Source organism: Calypte anna, chromosome 1 (genome assembly GCF_003957555.1).
Source record: "Calypte anna isolate BGI_N300 chromosome 1, bCalAnn1_v1.p, whole genome shotgun sequence".
NCBI classification, from domain to species: domain Eukaryota; kingdom Metazoa; phylum Chordata; class Aves; order Apodiformes; family Trochilidae; genus Calypte; species Calypte anna.
The window spans coordinates 66,420,048-66,444,319 of NC_044244.1; the positions used below are offsets into that span (position 1 = coordinate 66,420,048).

At 39.6% G+C, this 24,272-nt stretch overlaps 2 protein-coding genes across 6 annotated transcripts in view; both read right to left on the reverse strand.

Annotated features, from left to right (window-relative positions):
• Positions 1-1,861: 1,861 nt before the first annotated feature.
• On the reverse strand, positions 1,862-6,424 carry PHLDA1 (pleckstrin homology like domain family A member 1). The gene is made up of 2 exons (XM_030469416.1): positions 5,775-6,424; positions 1,862-5,566 (listed from the first exon to the last, which is right to left on the reverse strand). Exon 1 carries the CDS (start codon positions 6,245-6,247, stop codon positions 5,780-5,782), a length of 468 nt encoding a protein of 155 aa, XP_030325276.1. The 5' UTR covers positions 6,248-6,424; the 3' UTR covers positions 1,862-5,566; positions 5,775-5,779.
• A 5,501-nt stretch (positions 6,425-11,925) lies between these two features.
• Positions 11,926-24,272, reverse strand: part of NAP1L1 (nucleosome assembly protein 1 like 1) — a 32,473-nt gene continuing 20,126 nt past the window's right edge. For 4 of the 5 annotated variants that reach the window (XM_030445587.1, XM_030445599.1, XM_030445580.1 and 1 more), the window contains exons 6-15: positions 23,876-23,956; positions 23,485-23,613; positions 22,951-23,022; positions 22,162-22,301; positions 19,314-19,459; positions 19,199-19,218; positions 17,915-18,037; positions 16,893-16,925; positions 16,428-16,478; positions 11,926-14,674 (exon numbers count right to left, since the gene is read on the reverse strand). In XM_030445587.1, the coding sequence (XP_030301447.1) occupies positions 14,639-14,674; positions 16,428-16,478; positions 16,893-16,925; positions 17,915-18,037; positions 19,199-19,218; positions 19,314-19,459; positions 22,162-22,301; positions 22,951-23,022; positions 23,485-23,613; positions 23,876-23,956 (831 nt within the window). In that variant the 3' untranslated portion in view covers positions 11,926-14,638. The remainder of the gene's footprint in view (positions 14,675-16,427; positions 16,479-16,892; positions 16,926-17,914; positions 18,038-19,198; positions 19,219-19,313; positions 19,460-22,161; positions 22,302-22,950; positions 23,023-23,484; positions 23,614-23,875; positions 23,957-24,272) is intronic. The other variant, XM_030445605.1, reaches the window with a different exon arrangement.

Below are 24,272 nucleotides of genomic sequence, written 5' to 3' on the forward strand. Positions count from 1 at the left end.
GACATAAGTTTTTTGTTTTGTGGGTTTTTTTAAAGACTCCAGTGACAATCTTCACAGCAGCCGATTTAAAAGAACACATGGAATAAGCAAGGAAAGTCACTTAGGCACCTTCTAATGAGGACTGAGTGCTCCTTCTTAGAAAGAGGCAGTCAAAGTAAAGGCTTTGGGATTTAGTTCTGATTTGTGTTCAGTTGCAAAGAAAATTATTCCATTTCAGCTGTGCTGTGAATCCAAAAAAAGCTACAAGAAACTGTTCTGGTCTAGATTTCATTTCAGAGGGGAAAGAAGACATTTGGATTGGTCTTCTTTTGTATTTTGCTCAGAAAACATAGGAATTATTCCATCTTCTTATTCCTCTCCCCCTTCATTTCATTGGAAAAGATAAAAAGACCAGAATGTCTTAATCACACACTATCACTACCAGCACAAATTATGGGCAAAGAGGGCTGCATTCCTGAATTTTCTAAACAGAAAAAAAAAAGAGAAGCTGCCATCATTTTTGCAAAAGGACAAAATCTGTCTTACTCTGGAAAAATCCCCATTGATTCCAACAGATTTTGAATCAGGCACGGATTTTATCTCTGTACCTTGCACTGACCCCTGAGCTTCAGCATTCTTCCTGTTCCTCTTTGGATCAAATACTTTTAAGAAAACCCTATTAAGACAATATTCCCCACTAGGAAAAAAATGACCCTGTTCCCAGGATCATGTCTTATGCACTATGAATACGTGAGTAGCCTTGTTTTGTATCCACTTTAAACAAAACTTGGAGCAGAGAAACACATTTTGAATGCACTTTTATGAAGATACCATTAGTGCAGGAGCAATAGCAATGAGAAATTATCAAATTCTTCTGCTGCTATATTTATGCCCTTACGGAGAAACTTCTTTATAACTTACATTAAAGGCTTAGCAAGGGACATAAAAGCTGCAAACAAAGGTGGGACCTGGAATAGACAACAAATACACAGATGCCTAATAGGCTTTTCAAGGCTGCCAAAACACCAGCTCTTGTGAAAGGTCAGCTCTTTAAGCTATTTTTTGTATATCAAATAATAAGTTTGAATGCCTACATTTTGGTTGTTTGCTAGTGAAAAGAGAACTTGTACTTATTACAGCAATAGCCTTCTTATGGAAAAGGTTACTGACATCTCCCCAGCAAAGGCAAACAGCCCCAGTAAGTCCAGGTCAATGCACACTGTGTCACTGAAGTTAACAGACTTTTGGAAAATGCTTAAAAATTAAGACCTGCTGCCATACAAATACACCTCAGGGGAGACTAAGGCATCTGAATAGCTAAAGTTCTGTGGAGACCCCAAAGCAGCAGAAGTCACTGTGCATTTTTGTTGTCACACATCATTTCCCTTCCCACAAAGCTAGAAGAGAACAACTCAGAGTATACACCAAATGGTGGAAGTGTTCTTTCTGAACTGCTTCGACGATACATGTAATTCAACCACAGTGCTTCAGATACATAAAAGAAGAGCAAGAAACACATCTAATGCTTCATTTTAGACTCCTAATTTCACACAGAGCAAAGCATTCACAGGTTAACATTATGAGCCTGAAGCCTGTGTCCCAAAGATCTGCTGTACACGTACCATGGCACCAAGCAAAGTATTACTGAAATCAGCAGGACTTAGTGTGTGCTCATACATCATGAAGCAAAACTGAGGCCTCATAATTGAACTACATATTAAAATTAATCAGAGCACCTAAGTGAGTCTTTCCATTGGAAGTTTTCTACACAGGTTCAGAGTGTTCCTCTTAGGCCCTTACATTGAGCATAAGACACTGGAAAAGCTTAGCTCAAGCTTTAATCATACCAGAGAGACCAGCAAACAACCATTCCCCCAGCATATCAAGAGCTCTTTCAATAGATAACTCTTTATTTGAAATGGAATGCATCTTGAAAAATATGAAAAATAAATCACACTTCTCAGAAATCATTTATGAGTCATATTTACACACTTGTTTTCTTGACAACACAATAGGATATGCTAGGAAACACTTAGTACATCACTGCAGCTAGAATTCAGAAACTGGCACTTGCATGTCATGAACCTTAAAAATGAGGAATTACTTCAGGATGTCACCCAGGCAACATCTCCTTGATCTTCTTTTTCCCCCAGTTAAGTTTTCTTGGCCACCACAGCTTGAATTCTCTTGCTGAATCTGCCTCTTAATTTCTTTAATTTCTTTTTTAGGACACATAATCTTCACCTCTTTATGAACTAACCGGCTGTTCACACTTTCACTACTTACACCATGCATTTATGAGGCTGTGCTTTACTGGCAGTTTTTGTTTAGTCTCGACTTTACTTCAAACAAAAAAGAAAATTCAAAACTTTTTTGGTTTGGTTTGGTTTTGTAGCTGTTGTAAGGGGAAGGACAACATTCAAAGCTCCAATTAGATGCACCGTCATCTGCTGAACCTACTTCGATAGCCATTGCTTAAAAGGTGGTGACGGTATCTATCAAATAGCTCAAACAAAGAGCATGCAGCGGTAGAGGCACATGCCAAAAAAAGCCCAGAACTACCTCATTTGTAACATCAAACAACTTCTTTCTCTAAAATTACTACCAGTCAAAAAAAAAAAACAAACAAACAACCCAAAAAATAAAAACCAAACAAACTGTGGAATTTGGGGCATGAGAAAGTTGCTGGATTCTCAATGTCAGACAATTTAGCCTTATTTATACATGGCATGAGCCACACAGTCTGGCTGTCCCCAGGGAAACCCAGCAAATTTGTTTTCAGGAGATGAGCCTGGAGGCCCAAAGGTGAGGTTTCACACTCACGCCACCAACTCAGACTGCAGGCACAGGAATCTGCTCAGGGTGGATTTTGTGATGTGACAATCTCTCACTTTAAGAGTTTTTTAAAAATTAACACAACAGGCAATGACAACTGGCAACAGTTTGTTGGAGAACTGTATCAGTCCAAATGTTTTTTAAAGCATCCTTCAGACCAACTTAAAATGAGAAACAACAGGTGAAAACGGGATGGCAACCTTGAACTACTGAAAAAGACCATCAAATTCAAATTCAAAATGAAAACTGTTATCTCAAACCTTAATGTCAATTCTATCACTAAAATTACCACCTTTCATTTTTGAAGTACAAATACTTCCAGAAGAGCAGCAAAATTTCAGCTTTACACTAGATTCATGGACTTTTGTGTCGCTCAGAGTTTTGCATCCACAGAGGACAGGAATATCTGCCTCTCCTAGAGAATTACATGTGTTTCTGATCACATAAGAATAAATTTTCAACAGTTACATTTATCTTTCAGTTGACTAAAATGTATGTTAGTAGGTGAGCAATACATCTGTGTATCTGAAAAGGTGGATTAGTTACTCAGTAAACTGTAATTAATGACTCCGAAGAAAAGAGCCAAATTACAAATTACAGTCTATTTTGTGAGTCTTTCACAAGTTCACTAGAGAATCCCCTTGCAGCTCTAAAATTAGCAGAATGATAATGGCACATGTATAGAAATATGGAAATTGGCTATTACGATTGCCAAGACTGTGAATCTAATTCTTGAAGATGCAGGGCACCTTCAGTTTCAATGAGCCCTAAAGAAATAACTTTGTTAGGACTGCTGTAATCTATCACCCAAAGCTTGTCACACAACCTTGGCATGAGCCAGACAGGAAAGAAGTTCTTGGGAGTAGACACAGAGGACTGCTGAGGTCCAGGCTTTAATTCTGCACCATGACATGTTTAGCACACCTACATACATGACCCCAGCACCTGGGGACAAGGAATAGAAGAAGAGGGCTAAAAGATATCTCAATTTATTTCTGAGCTTAAGCTCAGGGTGCAGAGGAAGGGACATGCAGCAGCCAATTCTGAGATTTTCCTTTGAGTGTCACTTCAGGCTTTTGCTTTAAACACAGAAACAGCTCGCACCAAGGATGTGGGGCTTTACACGGTCAGGCTGCACCTCAGTTACACAAACAGAAAACTCCTGGATGTAAGGCTTTAAAAGATCAAATTTACATTCAGATAACTAGCAAAGGGAGGAAAAGCCATTTTCCTTACCATGCTAGTTAAAATTAATAGCTTCATGGATGAAGCTTTTTGCCTTGAACCAGAAATAATGGGCCACATCGCTCCATCTTCCTTACAACCTCCCCACTTAGCCCAGGCTCTAGAGGCATGAAATCACAACATGAAATCACCCATCACACGAAGAGCTCTGACCCAGAGACCACACTGAGCTGTCTCTGCCAGGCTCCCTTGCCAGCACTGGGGCAAACTGCTCCAACCTGCTCTTGCCAGCACCCACACCTGAACTCCCACTGACTGCGAAGAGGCAGAGGAGGACGCATCAACTGTGCAAACCTTTGTTGCAACACGGTTGCAAGGGAAAAGCCTTTGTTTTCCAACTTCACGGCTTCCTCAACATTTTTAGAGGCAAGATCACATACCTCTCTCAACGTCTGGCAGCACTGAACACCAAAATTAATCTAGATTATCTCAGCTAGACAGCAAATTTCAGTTTATGAAATCTAGAACCAAAATAATCCGTTCACACACTAAGATGAAGATAAAATGGATTTTAAACTAGGGTATACTTTAATGTGAGACATTTAAAATCTGCCAGTGAAAATTCAAGAAAGGTTGAGAGCTCAGACCACTTAGAAACCAACCATGCAGAGGGAGTCCTGAACTTGGACACTAACAAACATTCATAAATGCTTCTCAGCTCTGACCCTCCAGCCCAGGAGCAAGCACATTAACGGGGGAACTGGAATCCAGCTGCAATTCCCACATTGTAAAATAAGCTGGGCAGATAACCCTCTGATCATAGGTTAAACATGCAGGTTTTAATCTCAGCATAACAATCAACATTACTTTTTTGAACCAAGAGATTGTAAGATTTTATCACCTTACACCATTTGAATTTTAAAGGGAAATAATTTAAAACCCAGATTGTAATTGATATTCTCATTTTTAAAAAGTCTTCATATGCTGTAGAGGCTTCAAGCAAAATTCCAGACAACACATCACATTTTTCTCTGTTGGTGTAATACAGTGTATTTCGGGTAAAAATTAAAAACTCTTTTGTGAAATTGCACACAACCGAAGTATCCAGTAGATTTCATTTTCTTTCGGGAGCTAATGTACACACTGTTTCTTCCCTTGCTTTTGGATACGGCCTACATTCAGAAATGTCTTGCAAACAAGCCTTTTTTTGAAACAGAACAAAACAAAACAACCCACAAAGAAAAAAACTAGAACCGAAACCAACCCTAATAAATAAAATAAAATAAAATACATTAAAATAAAAGTTACAGTATATCATGTCTCCAGAAGTCCCATCGCGCCAAAGGATCCTTTCCAAGGTTCATAAATAACAGATCTGAAATGCTTCTTGGCACGGAGAGCGGCAAAGCAGCAGCAGGGGCAGCAGCTAGGTAGGGATCCAGGTTGTTGAGCCGCAGTTCCCAAGTCTACCTGTATCTCTGGCGTTTGTCCCGGGTTTGACCAACAGAACCAAGTCCGCAACAAACACGCTCAGTCCCGCTTCCACAAATGGCTCCCTTGACTTCACCTGCAATGAGACAGACACAGACACTCGCTCGCTGAGCGGAGGCAGCCCCGGTGCCCGCAGTGGCTTCTCCCCGCCGGGAGCCGCGCTTACGGGGATGAAGTCGGCGGGGGCAGCGCGGCTCGCCCGCCCCGGGGACGGAACTGGACGCGGGTTCCGGCGGCAGGAGTGGGAGCCCGGGTCGGGAGCAGAGGAGAGCGGCAGCCCCTACCTGCCCTATGTGGAGTTGGAGGCGGTGCGGAGGCGCGGGCCGTGGGGCTGCCCGAGGTGCTGCTGCTTCTGCCGGGTAGAGCGCACGGCCAGGATGGCCTGCCGGTTCTTGTACTGCACCATCTGCAGCGTGATCGCCGCGTTCCAGCCCTGCTCCTGCGCGCACCGAAAGTCTATCTCCTTCCCCTCGGCCATCACCACCGTGAAGTACACGTACTTGCCCTTCCGCTCCACACAGTCCACCGTCTTCATGTTGGAGAAGTGCAGCTCCTTTATCTTGGCCGCCGGCTCGGCCGGCACTGGCGGCTCCTGCTGCTGCTGCTGCTGCGGAGGCGGCGGCTGCTGCTTGGGGGGGATGAGGAGCAGCCCCTCCTCGGTGAGGATGCAGCGCTTCTTCTTCCAGAGCTGAAGGAGCCCGTCGCTCCTCTTCTCCAGCACGCCTTCCTTTACCGCCTTGCAGCCGCTTTCCAGCATCTTCCTTGCATGGGCCGGCAGGGCCAGCGGCCTCCGCCCGCAGGGGCTGGGCTCGGGGGGCAGCCGGCACCAGCCGAGGACTCGCCGCCCCGCACCGGCTCCGAAGCAGAGGGCCGGGATAGCCCCAGCCCGCAGCGAGCGGAGCGGCTGCCGCCCGTGCCGCGGCGTGGCGGGCTGCGGGGGGAGCTGTCGACGGGAGGGAGGGGGACGGCTCTCGGCGGCGGCTTTTCCCTCCCCCTGGCTTTTGAACGCTACTTCCCCACCCTGCAGTGACACCCCGAGGGAGAGCCGGCCACTCCTGCCGCCCAGAAGCGGGGAAGCCCGGTGCTGCTGCCTAGAGCGGAGCGTCTGCCCCGCCCGCCCCAGCCCGGGGTTGGGGGTTGAGCTCCCCGGCCGCCCCCCGCCCCTTCTCCCGCAGAGCGGTAGCAATGAGAGAGAGAGCGCCGAGGTGGCGGGGGGTTCCCCCCCCGTGCTCCGCTAGCCACAGGGCTAACACAGGGATTAACGCAAGAATTCAGCCGCTTGTGCAGCCCTCGTTCGCTTTCACCGAGGTATTCCAGAAGTGTTTGTTGGGAATAAATTTCCTCAGCCTTCCCCCGTGGTGCTCAGCAGGAAAGCGCACCCTTTTCCGTGAGTTTTTGATTCAAGACCAAGAAAAGCGTTGCCAATTTGCAGCAACACCCTGATATTCACACCACCATCGCTCCACTATACAAAGGAGACGGCCGCATGTACAGCCTCGTACAACCACGTTATCCCTGCGCTTCTAGCTTTGTCCTCGCCCATGCTGGGAGGAAGCAGCTTCTTCCCTACATCTTGACTCTCTGCCGCAGTTTGAGCAATACCTCATGACAGCGAGTAGCCATAACCACTTCCCAAATGAAACATGAAAACCTTTTCAGTACTTGTAGATTTTCAAAGGAGAGTGGGGTTAAAAAGATACAGCAAACAGCTGAGGACTATTTTTCTTGCTTTATGCTTTGTTGCAACACATTTGCTAATTGGATTCTCCCCAGAGCTTTGCTTTCGAATTAATTTGAGTAGAAAAGTGACCTAGGGCTACTATTAAACTATTTAAATCTTTCGATGCATTCAATGTAAACCAAAAACCCAAAGAACTGAATCTGTCTGACAATGCCACTGTAAATTGAATACTTGAAGTTTCATGTTTGAGAGCACTGTTTTCTTAAACACGTATTTAACATGCCCATAGGAAAAAAAAAAATCCTCCTCAGAGTCATCTTTGGAGCTAGGAAGCAGGTCATGCAGTAGCACAGGTCAGCAGGAGCATATTAGGAAGAAAGAAAAAATTTAAAAAATACTAGGATTAATTATAGCATTAATAGAGTTTCTCTTTGAAAAAAATGTTTTAAAGGATTTCCTCAATCTTTTCCTCTTGAATTTCAACATTTGATAAATTGCTAAGAGATCAACAATTAAGATAATACAGGCAATTAAAATAATTTAGCTGTTTTACCTTTCCCAAGGTAACTGGAAGACTCTGAAACCAGTAAAGGCAATGTGCTAGCCACACACCGAACAAAGTATCTTTAACATCCATTTATCTGAAAAATAGCTGCTTCTCATTAGAGTTTAATATATACACTGTAAGATACAATAGTTGTACACTAGAAGTTCACTCTCACAACTACCTTATGCCTATTTTAAAAGACACATGCTAGTTTTCAGAAGATCTAAACACCATTTACAATGACTCAATCCACAGTTCCTTGCTATTTGAATCCGAATTCCCCAGCACAAACTTCTCCATCTTCAGCTGCTGATGCACACACAAGGAGCCTCACTCCTGGCTCACCAGAAGAGAAATCTCCTGCCTTCACATCTGGTGCTTTGCATCTACTTCTTTATTCCTAAGTGTCACATGAACAGATCTTATTTTGAAATTGTCAGACTAAACCATAAGCAGTTAAAACATATTATAATGTATACCACACGATTTAAACTCAGTATTTTAATTATGGAAGCCAAAGGACACTGAACTAAACCTGCAGAAGATTCATTTCTAAACAATCCACCCGCAGAGTTTTGGTTGCTGGTCCACCACAGTAAAACAATAACCATTTTATTCCAAGTAAGTGTGCTAACCAGTAGTGTGGAAAAAAGCCTTAGACTTTGGAGTACCAGATGTTATTTCTATACGAAACATTCAAATTTTTTCTTTTTTTGCCCCAAAACACCACATTGCAACATTTAAAGGAAGAGAATGAGACTAGTGTGCAAAGCCAAAGATTTTCATCAAATATAAACAAGAAAAGCACTGAATTAATTCTACTTTGGCCTCAAATGGCAGATTTCTAGCCCAACTCCAAACACTCCTGGACATACTCTGCTAATGTATAGACTCACCACAACTGTTTATTCCTGGTGAAATTCACCTAAGCATGTTTTCAGCTGTAAACATGTAGAACATTCATTGAAACCTGTACACCACAAACAAGCAAATATGAACAGCTGTTTAAAACACATTATTAGATTTGACCAAAAACTCCAGATCAGTCAAAATCTAGGAGAATGGGGTAAGATGAAATACTGACAGTTTCACACAAAAATAAAATATCCTAACTTAATTGTGAAAAATTTGCCAGTAAAGGATAACAAACTATTTTCCTAGATGGAAGTCAAAACTGAGCTTCTGGAAATGTTCCTTATATTAGTATTTTGAAACAACACATTCAACATAGTTAAGCACATAATACTTTATCCTGCTGAGATTTTACTTTACTTTTCTTTAGATACATATTTTTTAACCAATGAAATTACATTAAATGTTCCATGTCTACTACTTCTATTGAAGTTTCAGTAAATACTGACAGGTGCTGAACCTGTTCCTCATGCAGTATCTGCTGTGCAGATGCCTCCTACTGTCAAATCTGCAGTACTACAATCTGAAAAAACACTGAATCTGTCCATTTGAAGTCTTGACATCTAAGATCCATTTATTTCTTACCGAATTTATCCTTTTCCATGATCAAAGTTGTTATTTGTCACAGAAAAGCTTGATTGTTAAACAAACTGCTCTCTTATATCATAAGCTCCCTAACTTAGGGAGAAATTTTGTATGTGTAGCCTTAATTCGAGTAATTTTTAAAACCTTGAGGCAAGTTTTAGGAAGCCACCATGAAAGACAAAGCTCATAATTATTTTAGTGTTCTCCTGGGTAAGGAACCTGCAGACAGCAGCTTGACAACAACTAAAAGTTTCAAAGGGATGCTACACCTGTGTTGAGCAACTACCCTTCAACATCGTTTCTTTCAGTACTGAGAAGTTACTAAAACTAAAGGGGAAACCTAAAGAAAATAGGAGCTGCTCATTGCTAGACAGAATGAAAATGAGGGGGCAAAAAAACCCAGTCAAGGGCTGAGAAACATGTCACAAATAGATGTGTTGAAATATGTGCTCCAAGTTACTAGACAGTAATGGTTAGTGTTTTCTTGACCTTTACTGCTTCCCAGTAATTTCACTGGAACTTACTGGTGACAAAACACTGAAGCAAGAAGCATGAGATCTGGGGGGCAAACCTTTCCTTTTGTGAACACCATCTCACAAATACTCTACAGTAAATAAGGCATAAATAGATGGAATATTTACCGTAACTATAAAACATTTCCCCCAGGCATCAGCATTTCTTGTCACCCTTGTGAAGAAACTGTATGCAATACACATACTGTTCACATGGCAGCTGCTTCAGCCTGGCTTTTCCCAAGTCCCTGGCACTTCAGAGAGAGCTTCTCAACTATTACAAAGCATTTGAGCACACACTAGAGAGCAAAGCCAACCTGCAAGATGGTTTCAATGACCCACTGTTTCTTTGATCACCTTGTACCAAGTAAAACAATGCTGCAAGTTCAAGACATACTGACTGCTTCTCATAAACTGCAGCACAGACATTGGTTTGGGCAGATACTTGCAACACTTGAGCATATAGAAGCATAGCTCACAACGGCAAAATTCAGAAGCTAAGCTACATCTGCAGAGACTTTTTCTGCCAACTCAGCACTTTAGATACCTGTGAAAACAGAAGACTTTCTGCTACACCCCCACAATTATTGTGCACTCACTTCTGGTACACACCAAGTAGACCCAAAGGTAGAACAGCTTATCTTCTGCTTGGTGTGCTCTGTTCTGTCTGCCTCACTTGCTCCAAGTTTCCTCCAAAATCTCAGACACAGGCAATATGTGGAAGACAACTAGGTCTGAGCAGAAGTGTAACAGAAAGATTTGAAGAGTGATGAGAAATTGTGTCCAACGTGTCAGCTGGACAAACTTCCAACTCTTCTTGAGTGTGTACAGAAGTAAGACTGATTCCAGTAGCTGGATTTACATCATTTTAGGTAAGCCTTCATAATTAAAAGTCATAACTTCAACACCCTCTTTTAAATTTGCAGGAAACCAATACATTTCTAACAACACCAAGCATTTAAGAAACAACTGAAAGTGAGACAGCAGCAACTTCTTTGACCTCTATGATTAAGTCTTGGAGAGGGCTACATCTGCACAGAATGAAGGAGGTGCCTGTTGTGGGTCTTGCCCCAGCCCAGCAGGCCATCACATACAGAAATGCCTTCACAATCAGACTGCCCCCTTCCTATCAGAGTTTAGCCTTTTGCTTCCTTTAAACCCCCGAGTATGTGAGTACAACCATCATCCCCAGCTCAAGGAATCTGAGAAGCAATGGCTGCAGAGTCCTTGGGAAAGAGGAAAGCTCTGGCAAACAAGCTAATAATCCATTTATGTAAGTTCCCTGTCTGTTTCTGAACCAGGTTTATAAACATGGACCTTAAAAAATAGGGAAAGTTTAAGTACCAGCTTGAAGGTAAAGATGAGATGAATACCTTAATTTCCTGCAAATTTCTATACTCAATTGTTTGGCTTTTTTTTTTTTCATTTAACAGCTGAAACCATGCCAAATTACTATTTTTCTATCTATTTTATTTGCTATATAGCTAAACACCAGTTCCAAGAATTAAACTAAGATTCAGAGCTTACCAAGCCCGTCAGCTGAAGGAGACACTGATAAGCAGTGTTGCTATGCCAGGTATTTAACCTGGCAATGTTACCAAGGTAACATTTCTAACCAAACCTGACATCAACCATCTCCAGAATGTCAAATTTAAGAGTGCCAAGCTAAATATGGTCTACTAATTTATGATTAGACCATGATACTGTTTTTTGGGGGTTTGGCTTGTTGGAGTTTGTGGTTTTATTTTCATGTTTGGCTTTTTTGTTGTTGGTTTTGTTTGTTTGCTTGTTTTTTCAATTAACAATTTATAGCAGACAGGAAAAATCTTCCATGGTAATGCTGGAAGCTAGTAAGAAGCATCCCCTGCCACCAAGCATAAGCTCTGAGCACCCTTCCCTCTTACCTGAAGTCTCAGTTGATTCTCCTACCTTTCCTGACCAACACCCCTATTTTTCCCTTGAGATAATTCTCCCTTAATTACAGCAACCAAAACTGGATAGAAGACCTAATTTACACAAATCTTAAATTTAGTGCAGTACTGCAACAACTGACCAATAAACTGTATCTCAGTGACACATTCTGCTAGCTTGAACTTGTTCACAAGGTAACTTACCTGCCTCAAACACCGACTCAACTGTTTTCTCTACAGCTGATATAAAACTGTGAGAAGTGAAAAGAATGAGTCACAATACTCCAATCAGTGTTCAAAGTTTAATGTTCCTGCTACATACTGCATTTCAGAACTGCTAAACAAGATCGTTGTCGTTGATCACAGAACTACTTTAAACACCAACAGTTTTTATTTAACTGATGCCATAAGAACTGGCACCTCAATCTCTATGATTATATCCTTCCTTTTGCTGCAGTCTGCAGAGCACAAGAACTGTTGATTTAAAAGTAGCAAGTCAAACCAGGGAGAAGCTTACCAAAATCTGTCGACAGATGGGTTTGTGGCTCTGGATCTTGCAGGCTGCAGGTGAGCTTTGGCATCTACCAGCTCCCTTTTTCAAATACTATATCCCATTGTGTGATATGAAGATATTAAATGAGAAAGCAATTGAAATACAATCCAAATTTCTTAAGAACAGTAACTTCTGAAATTCACTGGACAACTTTTAGCAGTGCTTTTTAAGATACAGTTGCCAGATGCTGTTAGTAAAAATGGGCTAGATCTAAGTAAGGACTTCGGGTACTTCTCATGTCCAAAAGTATGAACCTCAAGGCCCCGTACTGATGACTGCTCAAGCTCACAACATACCATTACTTTGGTGCCCACATGCCCTGAAGTGTAAAATTATTTATCCCATGAGACATTCAGGGAAGAGACCAAGAGATACCAAAACACCTGACCAGCTAGTGTCTCAAAGGATGAGCATATTCTGTCAGGATTTATGTTATCACAAGAACATAACTATATCTGCTTTAAGATGCAGCTGTCAGAGTGTGATGTTAATCCTTCATTACTGTCTTTTTCTATGCTATGATCTACAGGTTACCTAAAAAACACCTGAGTTCAACAGTACTGTTTTATATACTGCTACAGATAACAAGAGTTGCTTCTCCCAAATCCTTAAATACCTGAAGAGAGATGAAGCCTGACAGAGATTCTGAAATGGAACAGTGTGGTGTTTAAGCCTTCAAGAAATTAAAAAAAAACAAAAGAACACAACACATCATTTAGTCAGAGCACACCAGACTTTCTTCCTCTCAGAATGGCTGAGGATTCAGAGGCACTTGGGAAAAGCTTCACTCTGTATAACTTAACCTCCAACCAAGAGACATGCTCTTCTACCAACCCCATCCTCATGTGGCTGTTGCCTTCTGCTTAGCCTCTTCTTTTCAAGACTTTCACTTTATGCCTAAGTCAGTATATCAGTGGCATGAAAAAAAACCCAAAATTTCTGCTGTCAAAGTTGAACCATGGCTACCAAGACATTGCCTTCCAACCCTGCCCTGTGAGGCCCTTCCTGTCCCTCAAAAAATTACCCAGATACTTGCTTAGATCAGAACTTCTACAGTTATGTAAAGGACAAGGCTGCACAGAGTACAGTAGCATCTTATTGACTGGGAAAACTCAAATGGAAGACATCAGTTCAGTCACTTCAAGCTGAGTGCATTCAAGTCTACATCTTGCACATCTCCAGTGTTAGGCTAGAGGCAAGATTATTATGAGAAAGATCTTCCAGACCGTGTGTTTCAACCGACAATGAACATCCAATATGGATGAAGTATGAATCAGAAAGTGCAAACATAAGCATAATGAATAGAACCTAAGAGAGAAGAGAGGAATTTCTTGGGGTTTTTGTTTCTTCCCCTATAGAGGCTTGATACAGTGAGCACAAATCAGAATACAGCAGTGTTCTCATGCTCCCTTAGGCTACAGGGCAGATTTTGTTCAGGAGAACCTAATTCTATCTTCACAGGCTGGAAGATCCAAGGCACCTTTCTCGGTTCTAGATTCACACTAATAACCAATGCCTCAGGGTCAGGCACAGCAATACTGAAGTCCTTTATCAGATCTAGCCTCACTTCTAAAAACTTGTTTTCTCCAAAATGGCAGTCTTAATCACTGAAAAATCTAGCTCAGATTCACAATAATTAAACTACAAGTGGATCAAACTTTCCATAATATTGTGTTTGGTTTTCAACTGCAGCATGAAAGATAAGCCTTGCTAGTTTACACATGCAGATACACACATCATAATGAAACAAGACTAGCTTCTGAAAATACTAGGTTTTATTCACACCCCAGTGGTAAACAATAACCTTAATATGATGACTAGGTTTCTTCTGTAGATCACTCTCACATAAAATATAAAACCCATCGCATAAACAAGCTGACAGTTTTGAATATTTAACGTGGTCTTGTTGAACATTAAACATGTTATATTAGTCTTCTCAAGTAGTCAAATTCAAAACGCATCATCTCCTAGTTAGTACAAGTCACTGCCATTTCTATAACAAAGTAATGAAGGCACAGCTAGTGCAAGCAGACTTAAACCCGTTCAGACTACTAGGCTGAAAAATACTTTGGTTGGTTCTTCAGGAAAGTTCTCTAAACAAATATTGGTCTCAGTTAACGGTTCTGATAATCTTCACAGCTGCAGTCTAATAGCTACATGACAAAGACTTCACAAGAACAAAACTATGTAGCAATGAATTAACATTCATGCTTTAGGGAATTTACTGCATTCTACATATTGGCAGAAAATTACACTGTTAAAATGCTAGGCAGATTGAACCTACATTTTAAACTGGTTCTTACGTGTTTGAATTTCATTTTTTTTTTTTTTTTAACAAATTGGTTACATAATCCTACCAAGATACAAAACATAAGGCTGTAAGTAACTAATAGTTGTGGTTTAGGCTATTACAGTGCAGGTAATCCTCAAGGCCACACACACACTGCTTCACTGTTGCTTGCATTCTGCTGGGTTTTGATCCTTCTGTTGAGAAAAAAAGGAAATGAGTTTAGAAATATCAGTGTTTAAAAGGAACTATTAATATCACTCAGCATACTTTCTATTGTTCCAGTATTCAAGCCCTTCTTTTGTCTTTTCCATTAAATTAATTGCCTAGTATTAGTAATACTGCTGTCTTGGGACACAGCAATACCCAGAAAGCATTTTGGCTTTGTTACTGTGTGGGCATATAACCCAAAACACAAAACAAAAAGCTCTTGAAAACTAAGTGTGGCAGGGTACTCCGAAAGACCCTAAAATAGGAAAAATCTAGGTGCAGTAACAACCAACCTGGCTCAAAAAAGCACCCAGGACTTATAAACAGTTTGAGACACAAGAACCTTCCTGTGGTCAGTAACAAGGACATGGCCTCACTTCAGAAGCCATGTAGGGCAGTGCATGGAAACACCAAATCATGGTACATTCTTAATGCTCTGGAGAGATCTTTTTCAATAAAATCCAGTCAGAAGATTAGAAAATTCTTATGTGAAAATTACTTCTGTTATATTGAAAGACAGCCAACAATATTTCTCAGTAATACAGCAATTTAAGGAAAAGGCTTTTTGGGAACAGAGTTCAGTTGCAAGTTTTAGTCCACAACCTTGTTTGGACAGATATTCTAGGGTCACAATGCTGTAATAAATTCAGCTGGCTTTCAGTCTGATCAGCTTACAACTATTTAGTGTTATGTCAATACACTATAGTAAAACTACTATTTCTAGTCCCCTTCTTTTTTTCTCTGAAACCATGCATACAGTCTTGCCCTTTCTCAGTTCTTTTTAGCCTAGAAAACCAACCTGAAAGGGTGGAAATGGGAAGCCCATCCTGAGGCTGTTTCACTTTTATTTCAGAATTTTCTTGAATAGGAAGCAGTTTGAAAACAGCATAACAGATGAAACATCAGCAACAGGCCATAAATTTTGAACAACATTTTTGTACCCTACAAAACATTGTACCCTTCCTAGGTACAATGTTAAGATTATATAGTTCTTTCAATAGTACTTTGTAGTTCAAACCCTTCCTCCTGAACAATATGCTGCCTCAAAATTGGAAGTATATTTTGCAGTCATTTCTATTTCACAAAGACTTCATTTCATGACAGCAGCTTTCACCTACCACCAAGATGTTTTCATGTGGCAAAATTTACTTTTCCTTTATCTAGGAAAAAGTTATGCACTGAGTGAGTGGTTTATAATCACTTTTCCAGCAAACTGCACCTGATTAGTCATTTGCTCTTCCCATGGAATAAGAAAGCTGCCAGCTGTTCTTGGCTGTAGATACATGCTGAACCTTGACTGCTATCTCAAAACAATGAAAGACTTGCTATTATCTCCCCTGAAAAAGAAAATCTGCGTAGGAGTCAGCTTCTGACAAGTTCCCAAAAACTGAACCTGGATTATGTGCTTCTCTACATGCTCTTACAACCGTTATAGAACATGTTCATCATTACAAGCAACTTGCTGTAAGACAAATTTATAGAAAACCAAAGCCTGATTAATTTCAGAGCTCCTAGTCAGAAGCTACTTTTACAAAATGATTCTTGGAGGAAGAACTTCTAAAAAGTTGCTCTAATGATATTACTCTGTCAGAATTGTGATCACAATAGTGTCAGTCAAAACATACTCACCATAAAAACTATTAATCTAATACTTGAACTAAATATCAGGATTTAACTTACATAAAATTTTACGTGTGTGTATGCATACACAAACTTCAAACATTCTTTTTACTTCCTTACTTTTGGGTCATAATCAGGATCATTTTCTTCATCTGCTTCTTCTTCCCCCTCCTGAAAGAAAAAAACACTTGTTTGTATTTCTGTATTTTTCCACATTTAGCATGCTGACCCATTTTCAAGAAAATTAAGATTAAAATCTACTCTTAAATACATTAATTACCACTTGAAGTTACGCATACTGTATTAGTTTACTCTCTATAAAGCTTAGCATCTTTTGACATCAGTTTCAACTTGCATTGTAAGAAACCTCACTGTTGCCTTTGTTTAGGTTTTATTAATTGGTTTGTTATGTTCTTTTTTTTTTTTTTTAAATATTCAGCCTAGAGTCACAAAACTGTGTGTTGTATCTTCCCTTCCTAAGTTATACTTTAGTGTCCAGAGCATTCAAAAATTAAAGGAACTCTTACTCCACATAGCAAATTACAAAAAGGAAACCACTTCAATCAAGGCCATCTGCCAACTTACCTCATCATCTGCCTCTTCACCTTCTTCATCATACTAGGAAAGAAAAGAAATGGTTTTAATCATGTGAAAAATGCAGCCATAAATGGCTCAGAAGTCCAGGCAGATAATTCAAGTACATGCCACTCTATTGTGCTTTAAGAGAACTTCCTCTATGAGACAGATTTAAAAATTATTTATGCAACAGCATGAATTATGTTCAGCCTCTTAGCTATGCTCTCTCCGGCAGAGACAACTCTACACCTTAATTTTCTTACATGCAACACTGGAAGGGCTTATTAGGCTGGTAACACTTCTGCTCAGTAGGGTGTCTTGAAGCCTAAGGTCACTTTTCTCATCCATCTCCTTGAGGCCAAGGTTTTGGACTACAGGCTACCATTTTACAATCTAAGAATTAATTTTTAAGGCAGGAAGACTTAGCTAAATCAAACTCTCAAACCATCCCTGTTTGTATGGGAAAGAGTATTTTACCCACATCAAGTTCTAGGATGGTTTGCTTTTCAAGCTCAGCTCCTTTAAAGCACTTAACAAAAGCTTTTGAAGACCTTGCTTTGAGTATCTTGGCATGCTTTGAACATGCTTTTCTATAGCTTTTTAAGAAGAGTGCTCTCCTGAAAGGAATAAGCTTGAATCTGAAGGAACTCAGTAGCCTGGTGTCACTTGTGCTTCAAGTAATAGGCTGAGCAGGTAGATAAATAGACTTGTCCTGTGGAAGCTCTCCTACCCAAGTACTTGGTATGACACACCCCAGGAATGCCCTATCCACAATATTAAACTCTGACATAGTCTAAGCATTTATCTTCTACTACTACTGTTGCCATAAAACTATGAAGTCACTACTTCAAACATGAATTACTTTCATGCTGCTCCTCACTGAACACTCTAGGAAGGAAGTTCATCTGAAAGTAATGCTGATGCATCCCATTCTAAGGCTACCAACACTATAAAAATTACAAATTACCCCAAGTCTTCAAAAGCAACATTATTTCAAAGTTTTTGGCATTTCAAAAGAACATTATACTTACATCATCGTCATCATCTTCAATAGCTTCTCCTGTGAAGTACAATACTGACCGGGGGACTATACGCTCACGCAAGAAATGCCCTATTTCAAAATCTGCAGCAAGGATTGCTTCAGCATCATCATCCTGCATGAAACAACACCATTTTCTGAAACATAAGCCGACAACTACTCTTTACACAAAAGCACAAGTTGCAGTTTTTGATGTCATCGTTAATTCAAAACCCACGTGCTGACCTTTTTGGTTCAGGACATGCTTTATAGTATTGAAGTTGTGGAGTCAAGTGTGACACTTTAAAAGCCTACCTGCATTATGCAGTGGGGGGCTGTTTCTTCAGAAAGCTTAATTAGACAAAATTCTAGAGTTTAAGTTTTATTCTTCCCCCACCTACCACTTTGCTTTTGTTGTAAGCAGAAAAACTGTTAGTACCTCCCTATAGACATTACATCCTACATACATTCAGTCTGTATGCACAACCCTCTTAACTGAACACTAGCCAGATGAGCCTAATTAAATGTTTTATAATCTACTTCTGATTCCTACAGTACATCACCTCCATGATTGCCATTAAACAAGCTGCTGCAAAGCACCTGAACACCTAAAAATGCTCTTCTATCCAATCCCAGGTTTTTGTTCCTTTTGTTTACACACCAAGTGTCCTGCTGTCACCTATGAAATTCAATTCAAAAGCTTGACTTTTTTTTTTTTAATTTACTGTTATGAACATATGATTTTTGGTATAGATGCCAACTGGAGTTCTAACAGCATGCTTCTGGAGGTTTGACTTCTCACTCAAGCTGCATAATGTATTCACCACTCTGATGTGCTTCCTCCTTAACAAAAACATGGCTTATTGCCACAGAGTTTTCTACTAGTGAGCACAGAGAAGAGTGGGCTCTTGCAATTTCCTATTCCTGTTTCATTACTTTATCCAAGAGTTAATAGTTTGGGAATTTTCTAACAGCATAAACCACAAATTAATCACATCCAATCATTAGAGAATATAATCCAAACAACGCCAGAATGGAGACCCAAAGCAACTTTCATAGATTGCTGAAGTTTAATAAATTGAACTCTACCATCCAGCTCAACAAATACTCCTTCTAATAAAGAATACTCAATTACATACTATTACATCACAAGTATTCCCAGTTATAGACAGAAACAGTTAAAGCTGAAGCTGTTTTAAGAAATTCCCGAACAATTTCAACAAAAACTTGGTATACAGAGGCATGCTTTATTCTACTGGGGTTTCCTCTCCACCTTATTTTGTATAAGACAACTTACCAAGTCTCCACTTTCAGGAACTGTTGAAAAAGAGAAGAAACAAGTGAGAAACAAGTACACACTACACTTAAAATTAATGTAGTAATGTAGTAACGTAGATAAACTAATGTTTTACCTTCAGGAGGACTAAAGAAGTTGAAGAAAGAATCATTGGAAACAGTTTTTGTCACTGTTCTAACTGTTCCACGACCCTTATGTTTCTGTTTCTTCTTAATGGTTTTTAAGGTAACATTTTTTCCTTTTTTCCAGTCTATTTGGCAGCTGGAGAGGAAAAGAAAAAAACAACAGCTGTAGCTTATCACAAGTACCTACTGAGAATATCACAACTGAAAGGGACACAGTAAATATAAAACATTAAGGTAGTATTTATTCAGTGATATCTTTTCATTGGTTTATACTTCTGAGCACAAAAGTAACAGGCTTATTTTAGGATTGAAGTTTTTTTCATCCAAAAGTCTTTCCTTTCCCACTCTCTCAGAAATACCAATTTTCATCTGCTACCAAGTTTTACCTAGTGTCCTATAAAAGGATGGCTTCATATAACTTTTAGTGCTACCTATCCATTATGAAGTTGTCATATTCAGTCATACTAGTAATATGCCCAAGTTTACCACACCTATCATTGTAATGAATAAGCCTTTAAAATAATGCATCAGGCAGGGGTGTAGTTATTGCTTGGGTTTTTTGCATTTTCAGTTTGTGGCTTTTTAACTTCACCCTGCAAAATCATGCCCACAGGCTTGTCGGACATGCCTAAAAATTTCTAGGGAGATGTAAATGAAGAACTAACACCAGTAAGACCACCTGTTCACATGTGCTGAAGTTTGTCATTCGATTCCTTTGAAGACTCAAAGGAGGCAAATTGTTTTGGGATAAGAACAGGCTGTCTTACTTAATATATGTCCCATTAAGTGACTGGGACATACACTGGTAAACAGAAGTCAGTAACTACACAGTACTGTATAGGTAAAAATAACCCTGACTACACAGTGATAAGATGTGAGTTAGTTATCACTCAGAACAAGAGAAAGATGAATGCAACTGAAAAGGTCATGATGCAAAGAATCCTGATGTACCCATAAGACTAACAATATACAAGCCAAATTTCTCTCAGCTTTTTGTACACAAGAAAAGTCACACATAAGTATTATGTAGTCTGCAGAATAACATCCAATTTAGAATAGGAGACATCACAGAGAAAGAAGTACAATAGATCTTTAAATTAATGAGGAATCTGGAGTTAACAGATGGCTGTTCTTCCTTTCCCAAACAGATTAACTGAAACACACTCAAAGGCAAATATTCAACAATTCTAAAACAAAGTGGACAACCACATTATACAAAAAGTAGAACTGTAACAGATTTCCCAAAATGCTGCATGTCAGAAATACAAAAGGATTAAAAGAATTGATCTAACATATTTTGAAAGAAGCTGCCAAGGTGTACAGAACAGTAACACCATCCATCTAAAAATTCAGCTTTAGTGGTTGCAGAACAGTACTTAAGATAAATAAATAGTAATTAGATTTTTAAAAATTTATGTGCATATATAACATATATATACACTAGATATACCTCAAGGACACTTTCCATAGAGGGCAAGAGCTCTCAATGACCATGTGTAAGAAATGAGGAAAAGAAGGCAAAAGACTGGCATAGTTGAGTCAAGACCTGCTGGTTAAACTGAAGGGCAAGTAGCTGCACAGACACTAGAAGCAGGAAAAGATATCCTGGGAAGAGTTCTGAGACACTGGCCAGTTGTGGAAGAATGGAGTCAAGAAGGCCAAAGCACAGGTGATGTTGAACTTAACAAGGAATGCAAACAATGCTGTAGAAGAAGAGCTTCTACAGGGATGTCAATCAGAAACAGAGATCAAGGAGAATATACCTGTCTCTTGTCTCTCATAACAAGAGACAAGAAGGCAGCTGAGGTACTCAACAATGTTGTTGCCTGTTTTTATAGATAACCCACATAAACTGGAGATACAAATTTGCTGGATGGATATTTGGTGGATAAGGATGCCAAATGCAAGGTCCTGCACGTGGGTCAAGGCAATTCCCAGTATAAATACAGCCTGAGGGATGAAGGAATTGAGAGCAGCACTGCAGAGAAGCACTTGGGGGTACTTGTGGATGAGAAGTCACAAGCAAGCAACATGCACTAACAGCCCAGAAAGCCAACTGTATGCTGGGCTGCATCAAAAGAAGCATGGCCAGCAGGTCAAGGGAGGCAATTCTACCCCTTTACTCTGCTCTGGTGTGATGGACAACAGGCTATCACATCCAGCTCTGGAGTCCTCACAGTCCATGAAAGACACAGACTTGCTGGAGCATGTTCAGAGGAAGGACATAAAAAGGATGAGAAAGGCTGGGAGAGCTGGGGCTGTTTAGCCTGAAGAGAAAGCTCTGAGGAGGGAGACCTTATTGTGTCCTTCCAGTACTTAGGACTTGTAAGAAAGATGGGGACATATTTTAACAAGGCCTGTAGCGACAGGACAAGGGGTACTGATTTTAAACTGAAAGAAGGCAGATTTAGCCTAGATATAAGGAAAACATTTTTTACAGTGAGGGTGGTGAAACACTGGAATACGTTGCCCATAGAGGCTGTAAATGCCCTGTGCCTGGAAAAGTTTCAGGTCCAGTTGGGTAGTGTTCTGAGCAACTTAGTCTAGTAGAAGAGGTCCCTGCTCACTGCAGATGGATTGGTTTAGATGATCTTTAAAGGCTCCTTCCAACTCAACCCATTCTATTTGAAAACATAGGGTCTTATTACGTATTTCAGTAACACCAGTTGAATATTAAAAAAAAAAAAATCAACCTCAAATCAAGCCCTTCTGTTTACAACTTACTAGGTAGCAGTAACTTTTCCAGCACCTTCCCAAAATGCTTTGTCTACAGCTGGATAATGAATGCTAAGGAAGAAACTCTTACATTGCCTTAAAAAGTTATTTATTAGCACTTACCCTGTACAACCCATGATTTCCGGCCCATCAAAGGAGAAGGGATCAGAATCATCTGGCTCTGACCTCATTCTATACGTCTTTGTCAACACTTCATTTGTGAAGTAGTCATTTGGCTCAAAATGAAATTCTAAGGTGAAACTCTTAAAAACAATTGCAGAGTGATAACTTTAGCAATGTAGCAATACATATCTTTAACTTCTAAGTACCTAAAATCCCCAACCAAAATGGAACACACCCATCTCTATCAATAGTGAAACGGTGCACACACCTAACTTATTCTGGAGTTTGTTGCCCAAGTTGTACAGTAACTTTTCAAATGTTTATTTACCATGTTGATTGTCTGCTTAGTACTTAATAAACTGTTTGCAGTGGTGATACAAGATCTCCCAGCGTACAGCTTTCCTGGTGCTAACATACAGAAATAACTGCTAAAATTAAAATATTAAAACTTAGGAAGTTATCTGGTTTTTGACAAGGAAATTATATCCATTTATAGCAGTTATTAGAAAAACTAACCCGAATGCATGAGAATTCAAAGGCAAAACTAAGTCATCAGGTATTAAGGCCAAGTTAGTAAATCACCAAAATTGGAAGGTTAAATAAAGTATTAATTTGTTCATTTGACACTGCAAGACTAGTATTAGTCCTTGAACTGTTTTTCAGAAGCAGCAGCTATATATTTCTCATGATTGCCATAAGACAATTGTCTATCAAAGACCACACTACTAATATACAAATACAAGTTATATGATAACACAAAAGTAATCTTATTAAATAGGTTAAACTAACCATAGGCTGTCCAACTTCTGAAAATTTCACTTTTATATCTTTTAAGTGTTTCAGGATAGGTTCATCATGTTCCTGTAAAGAAAACAGTTTTTGTTACATTGAACTGTACACAGATTTCAATACCCTGCAGAGATAAAGACATATTTAGAATGAGTTTGACGTAGAAGAACCTTGTTATAGCACTGAACATTTTCGTGAACATGACCAGCAGATGGCAACAATGGTTGTATAGTTTCCACTGCAGTACACAACTTACCACTTAGTAGTTTGTAGCAGTTATCTAAAATCTCAGACACACTCCTATAAGCACAAAATCTATTGCTAAGGTAAAATAAGTTCAACAAATAACACAATAATAAGGTATTTCAGAGACCTCTGTGCTTTCATGTTGAATACAGTACCAGAGGTGATACCCAAGTATTTGTTTCAGTTCCACTCTCAGACATCAGGTAATGTACTGTTTTCTACTGCTTTCTTAAAGGCACTTAGCATACATATTAACACAACTTTAAACAACCCTGGACCACCACCTACCTGAACCATATCGCTGAGCAAGTCCACATTCTTGAATACTGTCAGCCAAAATTCAGGAATTCCTTTTGGGTCTTCTTTTTCTTCATCTTTTTTTTCCTCTTCAAGCTTGGCTTTCTCATTCATTTCCTCCTTAATAGAGTAAAAATGTTAGTTTTTCTTCATTTTAGAAGTGCACCAACAAGGTTCTGTAAAGTTTTATGTTCATAAGCATGAATAAACAGTACAGATTAAATTTCATACACACCCCCTTTAAGTGATCATTAAAATCATTACCATTACTATAAGCAAGTAATAATTATGTACCCTTTTTTTTTTAAACTCTAGTTACTGCACTGCATCTTGCTTAATGCTAAAGCTTGAGATATTGATGAGAAACAACTGTGATACTCACTGAAATTTCTTCTTCAACATCTGCTTTCCATTCACATTCTTCCTCTGTAGGTTCATAAATTGCATTGATGATTTCACTTCGCTGGAAGAGGAAACCAGGAATATTTTCACATTTCCTAGACACTGCAACCAGCAACACCCTAACAAATAAGTTCTTAATCCTGAAATTACACAATTAGTATATAAATTGTCTATGAAAACTTTTTTCTTCTGGCCCTAGGGTGCCAGAGGAGGTGACACACCAGTTCTGAGCTTTTTCAACACACTAAAATAATTGCCAGAATTCCAAAAGGTCAGGTAGGTTCCATCTGACATCTATTCAGTTAACATGATGAGGCCTGGTATATTGAAGTGAATTTGGGAGCAGACATACCCTTTCTCCCCCTTAATCTTCATTG